This window comes from Pieris napi, chromosome 24, assembly GCF_905475465.1.
Source record: "Pieris napi chromosome 24, ilPieNapi1.2, whole genome shotgun sequence".
NCBI lineage: Eukaryota > Metazoa > Arthropoda > Insecta > Lepidoptera > Pieridae > Pieris > Pieris napi.
This window is the reverse complement of record NC_062257.1, coordinates 1832475-1850195: the sequence shown is the minus strand read 5'-3', so window position 1 is coordinate 1850195 and position 17721 is coordinate 1832475. Positions and strand designations below refer to the sequence as shown.

The 17721-nt window shown below is 34.2% G+C and overlaps 1 protein-coding gene across 2 annotated transcripts in view; it reads left to right on the top strand.

Moving 5' to 3' along the window:
- Positions 1 to 1276: 1276 nt before the first annotated feature.
- LOC125061769 (ATP-binding cassette subfamily C member 4-like) overlaps positions 1277 to 17721 on the top strand; it is a 55336-nt gene continuing 38891 nt past the window's right edge. For both annotated transcript variants that reach the window (XM_047667368.1, XM_047667367.1), the window contains exons 1-7: positions 1277 to 1483; positions 10142 to 10273; positions 12534 to 12738; positions 14175 to 14400; positions 15044 to 15141; positions 15919 to 16116; positions 16938 to 17064. In XM_047667368.1, coding sequence (XP_047523324.1) covers positions 1323 to 1483; positions 10142 to 10273; positions 12534 to 12738; positions 14175 to 14400; positions 15044 to 15141; positions 15919 to 16116; positions 16938 to 17064 — 1147 coding nt within the window. In that variant the 5' untranslated portion in view covers positions 1277 to 1322. The remainder of the gene's footprint in view (positions 1484 to 10141; positions 10274 to 12533; positions 12739 to 14174; positions 14401 to 15043; positions 15142 to 15918; positions 16117 to 16937; positions 17065 to 17721) is intronic.

Sequence of the window (17721 nt, the reverse complement as noted above, 5' to 3'; positions counted from 1 at the left end):
GTAAAAGAAGATATAGTGCTAGAAGAAGAAAACACAAGTTTGTTAGTCGTTTTCATTATAAACACATCCCACTACTCCTCGAAGACATTCCTTAAACCCTCAGCCCCCAGCTTTGGAATACTGGGCGTTGAGATATCGAATGAAGTTCAGTTTTGTGGTCGGCGGGCGGCACTTACATCTCAATCAATAAATAATGATTGACCCTTGCTTACAGTTGTCATGAACCAGTCGACACTTCGAGTTATGTAAATTAACAGATTCGTTTATTTTTATTATATGTGTCGCAGCCAAATAGTTTAGCCGTTCAATTAACTTTTTTCCTCATGTAAGTTTATTTTTTTATTTTTTTTTATTGGACAGTTCACACCAATTGACCTAGTCCCATGCTAAGCTGGTGAAGCTTGTGTTATGGGTACTAGGCAACGGATATACATACATATTATAGATAGATAGACATATAAATACATATTTAAATACCCAAGACCTAAGCACAACACCAAATGCACATCACATCGATGTTTGTCTCAGCCGGAGATCAAACCCATGGATTCGCAGTCAGGGGTACTAACCACTAGACAATGAGCCGTCAAATGTAAGTGACTTGTACATTTTTAATCAGTATTTATTAAAACCTATAATTACGTACATCAAAATGTCAAGAATTAGATACAATATGACTGATTGGATTCTTGGACATTGGACTAGATCCAGCGTTAAAGAAAAAAAAGTGCGTGCGTACAAAGTACACATGTCAGAAGTGAAACTTCTTTGGCAAACTAATTTTTAACTCTCGTTCATATTTATACAAATCTAAAACTTTTGATTTCCGAAACTTAGAGGGAGGGAAAAAGGAAGATATGTTAGGAATTTAACTGTCATTAAAATATTAATAGTGTCAAAAATTTGTACAAATAATAAATTTAATTTTTTTAATTTTATTATAAAACCACGTGGCATTTTAATTTACAATTTGTCATTTGAGATTTCAGTCAATTATTTTGCATAAAATATAAAATACTAATATTTCATAAATTCTCTTGACGAACTTTTAATTTTAAAAATTGTATTTCTATAAGGTAATTCACCCTTCTCACTCTCTCTCTCTCCACTTCGACAAAAACGCTGCACATCTTCGTGACGTTCCGTAAAAACCCTCATGCGCCTAAAGAAGTTACACTTCGAAAACTTTTTTTGTTGTTTTATTTGAATTAATTGGTTTCATCACTTTATTATCTTGCGCTAAATTGATTACAATCATTATCACGTATTACAATTGTGTAGTTACAATTTGTGCGTTAATAAATTCGGTTGTGTATGATAAAATGGACAAAAAAAGGAGCAAGCCTAATTTGTTATCCAGGCTTTTTATATGTTGGGTGTGTCCGATATTTGTGAAAGGGAATAGAAGGGATATAGAAGAAGATGATCTTATTGTTCCAAATAAATATTACGACTCTGATAAGCTTGGAAGTCATTTAGAAAGGTAAGGTTAAAGAAATTAAATAACAAAACTTGACTATTGATGCGTCATTTGAAGTGCTGAGAATGTTATTAGATTTGAAATTAAATAAGAAAAATGTGAATTTATATAAAATGTTAAATACATCTGTTGCGCTACAATCTTTTTAGGTTTGGGCCTCAGATTTCTGTATCTGTCTCATGATCGTTTGTCAATCTAATAGGAAGTTAATCAGCCTCCAGTGCCTGACACACTTCGACAACTTTTTGGGTCTAAGCAAGTGAGAAAACGCGCGATGTTTTCCTTCACCGTTCGAGCGAATGTTAAATGCGCATATAAAACGTCCTGAAATATTTACTATTTAATTATGAAAGCCTAATTTTACAGACTCTTTAACGAATATAAACATTATTTTAAGAGCAGTAGCCCAGTGGATTAGCGTCTATCGTCATGTGTGATGTGGGTTTGAATCGCGGCAATGCATTAATTTTCTATGTACGCAACTAGTTGCTTCTACGTTCAAAGCATTCATTGAGCTCTCTGGCAAGACATAGCAGGCTGAACTATTTGTATATCTTAATATATCTTAATTACGTGTCACGGTGTTTGTCCGCTATGGACTCTTAAACTACCGAACCGATTTCAATGAAATTTGCACACCGTGTGCAGATTGATCTGACTTAAAAGATAGGATAGCTTACATCTCAATTTATACCCGCAATATATTATTGCAAAATATTTGTTTATTATTTGATAGTCACAATTCTAACAGATGGCGCTGTGTTGAAAGTACCAACGTTTCACATGAGCTACAATTTAATGGCATTAACACCAAAAAAAGCATGGTGGTCCCCATGACTGGTGTTCTTCTACCGTTTCCCTTGAATAGGTTACTACTATGTAATATAACTAAAACCTTAGCCACAGCAACGCTTGGCCGGTCTGCTAGTAAATTATAAATAATCGAGAAACGGATGCCATAACGTCTCGTGTGCTTGAACAGTCATGGTCAGAACGTTTATATGTAGCTTAATTCGTATAAAGGGATTGTATTATACCAAGGGCCAAAACCAGTCTGTTGCAACGTTATTAAAGACGTTGAAACTGAATGCTGTCTCCGACACTATCGACATATTTATATGTTCGCAGAGTGAGTTCATAGTAGCGATATTGTGTATATTACTAGCTGACCTGGCAAACGTCATTTTGCCATGTATATCATTTATAATAAATAATAGGGATTGATCGTAGAGGGGTGAAAATTAGGGGTTGTTTTTAATGCTGTATCATAAAAAAAAAATATCTAAAAATTAAACAAATAATTTAGGGGTGGACTACCCTTAACATTTAGGGGGTTGAATTATAGATGTTGTCCGATTCTCAGAAATACTCAATATGCACACGAAATTTCATGAGAATCGGTCAAGCCGTTTCGGAGGAGTTTAACTACAAGCGACACGAGAATTTTATATATTAGATTCACTTTATTATTAATCATAACGATCAAATACAGTATTTACAATTTTCTTAACCTAGACAGTAATAATAAAAATAATTAAAAATTATAAAAAGAAAATTTAAACAAATTTAAAAAGTTTCAACACTGGCAGCATATACTTGTTCGTTGAGGAAAGCACAAGTTTTGGGGTCATCGGTACTATCTACCAGGCGACAAGCTAAATCTTTAATCATAACATAATGCTTGTCATGATTCATGTAGTACGTTGTCTTTTGTTTGATCGATTGACATTGTGGTATCAGACACAAAAAGGCAAATAGTATTATAAATTAATTAAGAAGTTTTTAAATATCTCTATATTTATAAAATTCTCGTGTCACAATGTTCGTTTCCATACTCCTCCGAAACGGCTCGACCGATTCTTATTAAATTTTTTATGCATAGTAAGTTTGAGAATCGGCTACTATTATTTCAAACCTAACTAATAAGGGGTGTCCACCCCAAACAATTTTTTTTATGATACAGCATATACATATAGCCCCTAATTTTCACTCCTCTAAGATCAACCCGTAGTTTTATTATTATAGATAGTTATTTTTATAAACTAAAACCATGTTTCCTAGAAATAATATACATGGCAAAACAAACGTTTGCCGGGTCAGCTAGTATTCCTATACAATTATTATTATTAGTATTCATATACAAATATACTTGTAAGAATTTTGTTTTGTCTTTTTCCCGTGTCAAATCATTTATGTCAACTAGACCACCTAAAATGGCACTTTTGAACGTCAAACAAAATACAAAGAAGATTCTAGTTGCCCCTTCCAAAAGGTAGTTTCGTGTGGAGAAGAATCGGCAAGAAACTCCACACTTACTCTTTTAAAATAGGTTAACGATATTTTGTTTACATTAGCACTAGTCCGTGTCTCACACGGTTTCCTCTCTCTCCACATGACATGGTGACCCATGGCTGCTCCTCGGTTATGGGTACTTTTGAAGGAATCTTACTAATAAGTTATGTTATTGGACACCGTATGTTAAAAGTCTTTTTAGTAAATTAAGTTAGACTTAAGTTACTAAAGTCTTAAGTTAGGCAACATTCTAATATTAAATGATTTGTCAGAGACAATTTATAAAAAAAGTCATGTTATCTGTGTGTTGATGACAAAGATCTGTCTATACCCCACTATAATAGATTTTTGTGTTTTGTTTTCCTAATTATTACTAACTAAAACTTATAAAAAACGCTATGGCGCTACAACCTTTTTAGGTCTGGGCCTCAGATTCCTGTTTCATGATTTGTCAATCTAATAGCCAATTAATCAGCCTCCTGTGCTTGACACACGCCGACTTTTTGGGTCTAAGGCAAGCCGGTTTCCTCACGATGTTTTCCTTCACTGTTCGTTCGAATGTTAAATGCATATTCAGAAAATGCATTGGTCCGGGAATCGAACCATCCTTAGGGATCAGAGTCGCACGTTGAAGCCGCTAGGCCAACACTGCTCTAACTAAAACTAAATATATATAATTGGAAATAATCTGAATTATTATCTTATACTGCGATGACACTTAAAATCGTTATCAGACGTTACGTTAATTTTTGCGGACGCGGAGTATACTGTTGCTATGGTTGCGTTGAACTGACAAAAGGTTCCTACTTTTCAGTTGACGTTCATAAAGTGTACCTACTTGGTTTATGAATAAAATTATTTTGAGTATGAGTTTGAGTTTGTTACGCTCTTTTCTTGAAAGACCCCACATAGTGATGCGCGACATTTATTTAGTTATTAAGCTTACGACATCACACACAGTACTAAATCTACTAATTATTTTACAGATACATAAAAAGTGTGACAGTTAATGTAAAATGTGTCACAAAAAAATTATAATAAAATTAAAAAATACAATTAAAACATATACGATAATACAAGCACAAAATAAAATAAAATAAAATAAAACGACATTAACTACCATAAGAAACCCTCAGTTGTGGAACGGCGGACGTATGCTGTTTGTTCCAGTTCTGGCCAGCGTTTGATCTCGTCTTCGTCGGCTAAAACGATGCAATTTTGATCCCATCTGGGTGAACTCTTGTAAGGAAATAATTTCCCCCATTATTGAAAAAAATTTCAGTCTCCTATTTTTAATTGCTGCATCGCTTGCTGATGTTGGCGTGGTTTTGTTGATGCGTTTTAATAACGGTTCTGGAGTTGGCCTAGTGATTTGACCTTGACCTTAACCCTGACGTCACATCTCGAAGTCTGGCATGCAACAATGGATATTTTAACACTCACCCTTAAAGTGAGGGTAATCCTGAGAAAACTGTCATGCCTACGACAGCAACGGTCAAGCACAGAAGGTTACCTATTTATTTACTTATTAAAAATTACCATATCATACATAGTATCTACGGTATATGTTACAAACTCTTTTATGCAAAATGTATGACCATTTAGGAAAACGTAAATTTTAAAAAATACAATTAAATATACAAGATATGATAATTTTTTGTTAAGCAGAAGAAAAAAAATCCACCTACTTGCCTATTAGATTGACAAATCATAATCTTGACACAGGTTCAGAAATCTGAGGCCCAGACCTAAAAGGCTGTAGCGTCACAGGTGTTATTAAACAAACAACCCCTTTTGTGCATTACACATATCGTATCCATGGTGACACGGTATCACTACATAGTATAAAACAAAGTCGCTTTCTCTGTCCCTATGTATGCTTAAATCTTTAAAACTACGCAACGGATTTTGACGCGGTTTTTTTTAGTAGATAGAGTGATCGAAGAGGAAGGTTTATGTGTTACATCCATTAAATATGTATGGAGAAATACTGTTATTTTTGAGGTTTATAATGTGAAGTCGTAAATCGTAAATAATTCAATTTTTTCGCTTACATTACGAACCCTACGAGATTTATTAAAATAATGTACTAAGTATTGTACACATTGAAAAGGTCTACAGAAAACTCCGCGATGGTATATGTCTATCTCTCATGGATATCACAATAATTTTTTTTGTCATTTACTTTTTACGACAAATAATGGCTAATTTTCGAAGCGATTTTAACCAATACAGCATTAATCCTTATCATATTAAATACCTTAAATACATTGTTGATTTAATATAGATCTATATGGCCCTTTCCAGCATATGATTTAAATGAATATTTTCGAAGATATTACTAATTTAAAAATTGCGGGACATAGCGCGTCGGAGGTTGCGTTTCTATACTCGTACTCTAAAGCACTTTGAATTTAGTATCAGCATTGCATCCGTGCGAAGCCAGGGCGGGTCGCTAGTTTAGAATAAGATTCAGAAACAACATTTAGTAATAAGTATTTCTCTCCTATTCGAGTCTTAAATTGAGAGAATAAATGAGGAAATTTTAACTCACTTGAAAATGGCTAGTACATAATAATTAAATTAGTTTAGGCGCCCTCATTCTGTATAATTATCGGCCTTGCAACTATAATTATTTTTTTACATCAGAGCGGTCTTTGTTAAAAACACCAGTATTTATTATTTAAAACTACATTATCTGATTCCATCGCGTGAATTGTTCACACACGTTACAAAAATAAATAAGCTTGTAACAAATCCAAAATGGCGTATTTATATAGAAATATGAAATACAATTCCTGTAACAAATTTGTTTTCATTTTAAAACATTACAGCGCATGTCTAAACATAAAAAGTTTTCTCCAAAGAGGTTTATTTTCTAGTCGTGTAGCGGGCTATGCGAAATTCCAATTGTGAATTATCTGTGACAGCTGCTTTAGCGCACGCGCTGTAATGGCGTGTTTTGGCGCCATTTCTGAAAGCGAGAAACTTTTTATTGATTTTTATATTTTATAATGTCTATTTTACAAGAGTATTACATAATAAAAAATAATTCACTCTAGTATTACGAATCAATGTGTATAGTGTAAATACTACTATTGTATAATATAAATTCTATTTGAGTTCCGCCAAAAAATAATAGTTTTAATTAGTTTCTTTATGGAAGATTTCACGAGATAGTATGAATCCTTAGATCCAAGATTCAATTCAATATGGTTTTATTTAAATCGTAACCATTACTTTTGAAGGGATTAAATCTAGACAGGTAACACCAATCAAAGCGGCTCATTATTTGACTGAAAATCAAGTTGTACTAATTCATGTAGACTAAAATTGCACATATATTAAAATAAGAACAGTGTTGGCCTAGTGTCTTTGTAGTTAGTCCTAGGTTCAATGCCCGACTGCGAACCAATGGGCTTTCTATGTACGCATTCAACATTACCTCGAACAAAAGATAACCTCTTGAGAAAACCGACTTGCCTTAGACTCAAAATGTCGACATATGTCAGGATTAGGAGGCTACCTATTTGCCTATTAGATTGACAAATTATCATGATATGACATTAATCTGAGGCCCAAACCTAAAAATGTTGTGGTGCCAATAATTTATTAAATTTTTATCTAATATATAAAATTCTCGTGTCACAGTTTTCGTTGCCATACTCCTCCGAAACGGCTTGACCGATTTTGATGAATTTTTTTGTGCTTATCCGGTATCTATGAGAATCGGCCAACATCTATTTTTCATCCCCCTAAATGTTAGGGGTAGTCCACCCCTTTATTTTTTATGATACAGCATTAAAAAATACAACCCCTAATTTTCACCCCTCTACGATCAACCCCTATTTTTTACTATAAATAATATACATGGCAAAACGACGTTTGCCGGATCAGCTAGTTATAATATAAATACCTTGTGTAATATGTATTCGAGTGGCTGTTTATCGTAAATTACTATCACAATTCGCACTTACAAGCGCCATCTGAGATAACATTTGTCGAGTCGTTCATTATGAATTAACTGTAACATAAAATTGCAAAAAAAAAAATTGTCTGGCGTAGTCTGTGACGTGGGAAACATGACAAAGCCGTGATTTCGACAAGTTCCCGTTGTTGGGTTACATTTGTAACTTTATTTAATTTAAAAAAATCGGTTGTCTGTAAAGTCGGTTTACTGACGATAGTTGAACGTAACAACGTCATAAGAAAATACTGATGGAATGGTTGCATTTTTCAAAAGAAAAGTTTAATTTGATTGGTTTGATAGATATTTTGTATGGATATAGAGGTAAATGGAAATCACAATTGAATTGATCAAGTTACATTTATTTGTACGCATAAGTACAATTATGTCAATTTTTTAACGAACGCACGCTGCAGAACGCGGAGGCCGATTGTGCGTCTTTGTCTCTCGTTTCGCGCTCTCGCTTGCACTTCAAGCCTTAAATGGAACGCCTCAGAGCGAGGTAACGCCGCATGCGTCATGTTTTTTCGTGCGTGCAGCCGGCTCCATCGAATTATATGACGTTGTCACGTCAAAAGCAAAAAACTTTTGCCTTTATTGCCCACCACAGAAATTCAAATATACCTTGGACCTCTCGTTGTAGACCATTTTTTTTACGAACTCGGTATTAACTACCAAGTTTATATATCCTTGAAGAAGTTATTACTGTAAAAAAAAATATAGTTGTAGTAGTTGTAGTTGTAGATGTGCTTAAAAAGCGTGTTTTTTAGTTTTTTTAAACTATATTTATTTTTTATTTTAGTTATTTTTTTTTTTTTTTTTCGGATTATTGCATTGTCATCGATCTTTGACAGGTGCGCAAAGTTTGAATTAAATCTCTCCGTTAAAAGTGGGTCAAAATCGAGTCCGAAGGAGTCGGTTACATACATACATACATACAGGTGAAGCTAATATAAAGCGAGTAAAAAAGCATCCAAAATTATTCATTATTAAACATTCAAACATTCCAACACGGCTATGGGTACCTGCATGCTCCATCACGATGTATGGAAAAAATTGTTACGGCTCATGGCTATTAAACTATTTAATCATCTTCCTAGAAGTTAAATCACTGCCTTTTAAAGACAAGGTGCCTTTATAGCGTGGGCGAGTATTTAGACCATAAGTTTGACACCAATTCTAAATAACTTAACTTATTATGACATTATGTTCATATAATAAATATGACATAATAAAAATTAATATGACATTTTCAATTTATTTCTTCGATCTTAAAACACGTGGCATTTTAATTTACAATTCGTCATTTGAGATTTCAATAAATTATTTTGCATAAAATATAAAACACAAATCTATATATATAAAAAGAAAATGGTGTTCGTTTGAGGCTCTTTCACGCTTAAACCACTGATCGTATCGACATGAAACTACCACCATTCGATGCGAAATTTTAAATTCCAACGTTCCTTAATTTTTTTATTTCTGTTTTACTTTTATGAAAATTTTTCCCGCTAATAAAAACAAAAGAGGCTTCCTAGAACCGCAAAACGTCAACATCTGTTAAAAACTCGATTTTCGAAATATTTCAATTTTCTTAGCGGGAAGTTAAAAAGAAGAATAATAAATATATGAAAAAAAATAAAATAATGAAACATAAAATTTATTTTAATTCGTCTAGCAAAGCGGGCGCGAAACGGCTAGTATTTCATAAATTCGAAATCTTAATTTTAAATATAGAATTTCTATAATTCACCCTTCATACTCTCCAATCGGTCTCAATCGCTCCCTTTTCTTCAACAAAAACGCTGCACATGTTCGTGACGCTTATATTATTGTGTTTCATCCGTAAAAATTTTATCCTCATGCGCCTAAAGAAATTTCACTTCAATAAATCTTGTATTTTTTATGAACCAGTATCAGATTGCCGAGCGTTGCTAAGCTTTTATAAATGAACTAGCTGACCCGGCGAACTTCGTTCCGCCTTATAGTCTAATAATATCGTGTTAACTTCAGTTTCAGTTCAGGTATAATACATGTTATTATACATTAATACAATTTTTTCAATTACAGAAATGTTTTATTTCGTTGGTATTATAGGTTTGGACGTTAAAAGTTATCGCTCACTTTCGTGATTTGATGGACTTTGACTTTCTTATTTCGTCAACAGTTGGCACCACATGCTGTTTGCTTTCGTAATATTAATTAATTAATTTATTGTTATTCCATAACTTATCCGATATTTCATTACTTATTCTGCTATTCGGAGTGGAGAAGAATCCACCAAAAAAGAGATAACTAACATCAGTCCAGCCGATATTGAGTTATAAGTGGTGTAACTAACAGTGGTGTTTTATATATTTAGATAAATAACTTTGAAAATGATGAATTGTATTTCCCAACAGGAGCTGGTTGAATGAATTCCAAAAGGCACACCAAGATGGGCGAGAGCCGTCCCTTTGGCGAGTTTTATTGCGAACGTATTGGCTTGCCTATTCTCCTGGAGGACTGTTGCTTCTAATAAACACAATAGCGAGGTATAGAACCATTATTTAACGTAACATAACATATATTACTAACGGAACATACAAAATAATAATTATCAAAAGAAAAAAAAAAGGAAAAAATATGGAGAATGGAATAAGGTTGTACCAGGCCATTTATAAGTCGCATAGAAAGAGATACTCGGTTTGTAGAGCGTTATCTCTGTCACACGAAACACTAACAGTCCGGTATCTACGTAGATAGAGTATAGAACTAGATGAGCTTCTAAAATAAGAATAATAACTAAAGAGAGAAGGCATTAACGTGAAATACTTAAGTGTGAGCGAAACAGAGTATCAGTTTTTCTGTCTCTATTTGCGTATCGGGTTTTATTTGTATACCACCATTGATATACAAAAAACCCAAGATGCACACTCAACGTCAAAAAAACGTCCTCAAAAAATGAGCGCAACATTCTAAATTGTGCGCTCATTTCAAATAGTCTCGCGTCTACAAGTGGAGTCGATGTTATTTATTTGTGTTTTTTTTATAAATAAATTTATGTACTCTTGAACTTTTTTGTGTGTAGTTTTTGACAAATATATTTACGCTATATAAAGTGTGGGTCAGGAGGTAGCCAATTTAACATTTTTTTTTAATTTAAAGAAAAAAACTTTTTAACCGGATTAAAGTTATGTATTATTATAAATTTACAACTATTTAACATCCAAAACCTTTTGTCTTCAGTCACCGTGACAACTCACGCTGTAAAGCACCCGAAAAGTCGGATAAATTTAAAATTATGTTAAATAGTTGTAAATAAAAAAGTCATGTTCGACTCCACTCAATACCTTGTCCTACCGACCACGGTCGGTCGTAAAATTTTATTGCTTTAAGTACGTATACACTGCGTTGTAATAACAACTTTAAGCAATTTGCGTAAGGTTGATTTTGCAATAATATATGCTTGTAACATATACTGTTATGGACAGAAATAGTGTTTCGGGACACTTTCGAGCGTTACTTTTATATGAGACTGTGCATCTTGGGTTTTTTGTATATCAATGTATACCACCGATCCCTTGGTGGTAAACGAGCCCTCGTATATAACAAAAAAATATAAGAATAACTAAGTTATTTTTACACAGACTTCATATTTCATACACACTTTTTACACAAAACATAAATGTTTGTCAAGACACTTCAATGCTGGCAGGTTGAATTTGTAGGCTTTACCATTAATTTAATTTGTTTATATATTTTATCATTATATTTTTTTTTTAAATTCTAACCATACCTAATAAATAGGCTAAAAAAGCGACAAATCATAAGTCTTGATAGACACGGTTGAAAGAGAGGAGTAGTCTCGATGGAGATTTTGCTCTGAACGCCTAACAGCCTTGTGATTCTGTAACTCACTTTTCGACGGCGGCGGTCGCGCTCAAATCAGTCGTAAAGCAGTCATTTTACGATTTGGCATTCTGATAAATAGTAAACTACAAGCTCCCTCCTTATCAGAATGCCAAATCGTAAAATGACTGCTTCACGACTGATTTGAGCGCGACCGCCGCTGCGAAAACCGCTGTGTGAAAAAAAGTGAGTTACAGAATCGCAGGGCAGCTCTCAACACATCTGCTCATAGTCTAGCTGACTGATTGCAAGATAAAGACTTAAAAGAAATGTGTGCGTGTACTAGGTGTACACACGTAAGAAGTGAAACTTCTTTATGACCTTATTTTTCGAAAATGTTCTACTATATGCAACTTTACCGAAATTGGTTAAATAAAGTAAAATTAGATAAAGTTTAACAAAAGGCTTTTATTATCATAGACATGAATACAAATACAATTATTTCATTTTAACTTATTACTGTACTACAATGTACTACTAAGATTATTACAGAATTTCATTAATTGTAATAGAATTATTAGTATTACTATCATTGTTATCGATATTATATATTTTTGTAACTAATGGCTTCGAATCTCTTCGGATCAACCGTGGTAGGGACAAGAAAAAGATGGCGCGTAACCGAAAAATGTGACAAATGTGTGTAAATTTTTTTCCAACGCCGATAAAGAAGTTTGACTTCAAAAAGCAACATGGCGCGTAACCTGCTACAAAATTTCTCCCATACGTCGATAAAGAAGTTTCACTTCAAAAGATGGCGCGTAACGGAAAAATGTGACGCGTAACGAAAAAATGTTACACTAAATTTTTTTCCAACCCCGATAAAGAAGTTTCACTTCAAAAAATTGTATTCTGTCTGGTCTGAAAAAACGGATTTTAAAACCAAATATAATTATGTTTTAGGACAGTTACACCTATATTATTTACTCAATTGTTGACATATTGGTCGGTAAATGCCGCACTAACTCAAGAGGAAGCTGGTTACTACGCACTGGGGATGTTGGGTTGCAATTTCGTTGCATTGATGGCACAGCATCATAATACTCTGTTCGTGAATCGGTTCAGTTTGAAGTTAAAAGTTGCGTTTTCAGCTGTTATTTATAGAAAGGTATTTAACTTTTAGTCAATACATAATGTTTTTTTTATTTATAGTTTATAGCTGCCCCCGCGAACTTCGTTTCTCCTTAATGTGATTTGACTTAGCCTACCTTTTTAGTTCATACCAACATGGAACATTTTGCTATGCTTCCCCAGAGACTGTTCGGTTTTTTGGAATGAAACTTTTAAGGTTTTTCGGTGAATTTTTCTCTATATTAAACCTCAGAGTTCAAGTTATTAGATTTTAATTAACAATTAAAAAATAGGGGTTGATCGTAGGGTTGAAAATTAAGGGTTATGTGTATTTTCGTATGCTGTATCATAAAAAAATAAAAACAAAAAATGTATCTAAAAAAATTTTTAGGGGTTTGAAAGATAGATAGTACCCGATTCTTAGACTTACTGAATATGCATAAAAATATAAGTATCAGAGTATTTAGAGGAGTATAGGACAGAGAGTTTCATTTTTCTCCTAGAAATTTACCATACTGATTCATTGCTTGTCGTGTGGAGAAAAGTAGGTCCAGCTGGTTACAAGCAGGTAAAAGAAAGTGTCGATTAAATAGAGTTCCGTCATCCCTTTTTTTTTAAAGACAATTCACACCAATTGACCTAGTCCCGTGCTAAGCTGGTGAAGCTTGTGTTATGGGTACTAAGCAACGGATATACATATATATTATAGACAGATAGACATATTTAAACACCCAAGAGCTAAGCACAACTCCAAATGCTCATCACATCGATGTTCGTCTCAGCCGGGGATCGAACCCTGTGCCTGACACATTGAAGGCCTTAAGCCTGTCAATTGCCTCATGCTGACCTTCACCATGCAAGAATTGTATTATTATATATTAAATATGTATTTATATGTCTATCTATCTATAATATGTATATCCGTTGCCTAGTACCCATAACACAAGCTTCACCAGCTTAGCATGGGACTAGGTCAATTGGTGTGAATTGTCTTTTAAAAAAAAAAAGAAGGCTGACCCTACCTACCGTTTAGATAAAACGAATGATTACGAAACAGAAATAGCCAGAAGTATTAATATCCAGAAAATTGTGCCAATACTGGCTTTATTGGTGTCTTGCCAATTCCTCTTCATCTTTCGATAACTGAATCTAATATATAAAATTCTCGTGTCACAGTTTTCGTTGCCATACTCCTCCGAAACGATTTTGATGAAATTTTTTGTGCTTATCCGGTATCTATGAGAATCGGCCAACATCTATTTTTCATCCCCCTAAATGTTAGGGGTAGTCCACCCAAAAATTTTTATTTTTATTTTTTAAACAAAATTTTTAATTTCTATTTTTTTATGATACAAAAATACATACAACCCCTAACTTTCACCCCTCTACGATCAACCCCTATTTTTTTATTATAAATGATGGCAAAACGACGTTTGCCCGGTCAGCTAGTAATAAATAATTTCGTATTTCTAGCTTCTACGAATGAGTCAACTTTCCCTAAACGAAGTGGCAGCCGGGAAATTGGTGAATCTCCTATCGAACGATATCGCCAGATTCGATCAAGCGTTAATGTTTCTACATTATTTGTGGCTGGTACCCCTACAAGTCGCAATTGTTCTATACTTTTTGTACGATATTGGAGGGTATGCGCCAATCGTCGGGCTTTTTGTTGTGATATTATTAATATTGCCAATACAAGGTAAGTTTTGCCATTTAGTTTTTTTTTTTTTTATAGAACAGGGGGCAAACGGTCAGGAGGCTCACCTGATCTTAAGTGATACCGCCGCCCATGGACACTCTCAATGCCAGAGGGCTCGCGAGTGCGTTGCCGGCCTTTCAGGAATTGGTACGCTCTTTTCTTGAAGGACCCTAAGTCGAATTGGTTCGTAAATACTTCAGTGGGCAGCTGGTTCCACAAAGTGGTGGTGCGCGGCAAAAACTGCCTTGAAAAAGGCTCAGTTGTGGAACGGCGGACGTCGATTTATCCCCTTTTTAAGATAGTACACTAATAAACCTTCATTCTACGATCACTACGAGACTTTATACTCTGAAAAGCGCTAACGAAGTTTTTCCCGCTATAAAAAGTTACTTGCGGACCCCACAGACGTTGTCCTAGATGATATTTCAAGCGATTCGAATATTAATCAAAGTATGAAAGTATCGACTGTAGCGCCATCTGCTGGGCTGATTTGTGAAACTTTTTTGAAAAATTTCGAAAAATGAAACAGATACAGAAATCTAAAGCACAGACCTAAAAAGGTTAAAGCGCCACTGATTTTATCTTTATATTGTATAAAGGACTTCTATTTGAAATTCTGGCATAATATTTACAATTTTTGCAGCTACCCTCACGAAATATACGGCGACGATCCGTCGTACAGTCGCACAGAGGACAGATAAAAGAATAAAATTAATGAGTGAGATTATAAGTGGAATTCAAGTGAGTTGATAGTTGATATGAAATACCTGCAGGGCTATTATGTAAACCCGATTTGAAATTACATACCAAATGTTTAAAAAAATAGACTTTGACCTGTAATATATTCATGAAATTGTATAATACCTATAAGGAACTTTTTTAGTTTGATTTAGATATCTGTAGTAGTAGTAGTAGTAGTAGTAGTAGTAGTAGTAGTAGTAGTAGTAGTAGTAGTAGTAGTAGTAGTAGTAGTAGTAGTTTTAGATATTTTTGAATTTTAACTTAGCAAACGTGGAATTGTGTTATGTTTAATATTAAGTTCTGAATTCTAAACGGAATCTAAATAATTTTTTTTTTTGAAAAATTTTGAAATTTATTGGGTAGTTCTTAATACACCTGGTGTAGTTGGAGGTCATGGGATCGAACCCCAGCGAAGCAATTGTCCAAGTATATTTTTTTAACTCTTCCATACTCGAACTACAAACTATATTTTGTCGTGTTTCAAGAGAACATTTGCTTTTAAATACATAGATATTAGAAAGAAGTGCTTACAGCCTTGCGATTCTGTAATATAATAAGGAGGGAGCTTGTAGTATATTGTTTATCAGAATGCCAGATCGTAAAATCACTGCTTTACGACTGATTTGAGCGCGACCGCCGCTGCGAAAACCGCTGTGTGAGTTCGAAAAGTGAGTTACAGAATCGCAAGGCTGCTATCCACTGTCAATTCCAATTGCGTCTAGGCTTACGGGTGTGTTGTCGGGCTTCCTACCACTAAGATATATTTAAATTTTTAAGGTAATCAAAATGTATGCTTGGGAGAAATCGTTCTTAAAAATTGTAACATTGGCAAGGGAATACGAAGTATGGGCATTACGAAGGTCCCTATTCGTCCGGAGTGTGTTCATAGGTTTTATGATGTTTGCTGAAAGAACCACGCTTTTTATAACATCCCTCACAATTGTGTTAAATGGAAATTTGCTGACGGCTACTGTGGTAAAGTATTTAAGTTAATGCCAGCCATTTAAACTGATATATCCATATAACTGGATATCCATAACTACCCTCACAATTGTGTTAAATGGAAATTTGCTGACGGCTACTGTGGTAAAGTATTTAAGTTAATGCCAGCCATTTAAACTGATATATCCATATAACTGGATATAACTGGATATCCATAACTAACCTCACACTTGTGTTAAATGGAAATTTGCTGACGGCTACTGTGGTAAAGTATTTAAGTTAATGCCAGCCATTTAAACTGATATATCCATATAACTGGATATAACTGGATATCCATAACTACCCTCACACTTGTGTTAAATGGAAATTTGCTGACAGCTACTGTGGTAAAGTATTTAGGTTAATGCCAGCCATTTAAACTGATATATCCATATAACTGGATATAACTGGATATCCATAACTACCCTCACAATTGTGTTAAATGGAAATTTGCTGACAGCTACTGTGGTAAAGTATTTAAGTTAATGCCAGCCATTTAAACTCATAAATTCACCGATATCCAGATTACGCGTTCTGATAAACGAGCTCGCTCTCGATATCCATAACTATGAAATTTTATCCTTTTTTTTTCATTTAATTTTTTGGTTATTTTTTTTTAACTCTTCGTGTTTTTGTTTGCCTCTAATTAATGGAATGGAACTGGAATGTACTGTTAAATATCCAACGAAAATCTAAACACTTTGAGCCATATAAATAACATTTTAATTGTGTTTGACTTAGAAATTACCTCTTATTGGATTAATAAATCAGTTTATTGCCTAAAGTTTCAATAATTGTGAATCATACATTTTCAGATCTACCCAATTAAGCTGTTTTTGAGCTTGGTACAAATGAATTTGACGTTTATTTTACCGCTTGCGATAGCTAGCTTATCGGAACTAGGCGTGACACTTGAGCGAATCAAAAACGTTCTTATTATGGGTAAGGTGCAATTGATTATTTTTCATTTCTATATTTCGCTTTTTTTCAATTTTTTCCAAGAGTTGTATCGAAATTGGATATTAAAAAAAAACTCTCTTAAAATATACCTACCTACTAAGGGAGCGTTCAAGTATTACGTCACGCAATTTTTGGAGATTATTGACATCCCCCCATGTAACGCGCCGTAACGTTTTTCTGTACCCAAGTATAGTAAAACGTTTCGTGACCACCTAGTGACTCTTTATACCTAACAGTTACCATTATGAGGTGTAAGTACTGGAAAGTCGAAAATAATATTAACAATAACGCGTAATTCAATTCCCGCCCTGTATCGTAACGTTTTACAAAAGGACCCCCCCCCCCCCCCCCCAAATTCGTTACGTAATACTTGAACGGTCCCTAACTTGGAGACCGCTAATATCTGAACTGCGATTCTATAACTCACTTTTCGAACTCACACAGCGGCTTTCGCATCGACGGTCGCTTTTAAAATCAGTCGTGAAGCAGTCATTTTATGATTTGGCATTCTAATAATCAATAAACTACAAGCTCCCACCTTTTCAGAGGTGAGTTCGAAAGGTGAGTTACAGAATCGCAGGGCTGTACGTAACAGTATTCAATTAACACGAAGCTTCCATAACAAAAATTTACTGCAGC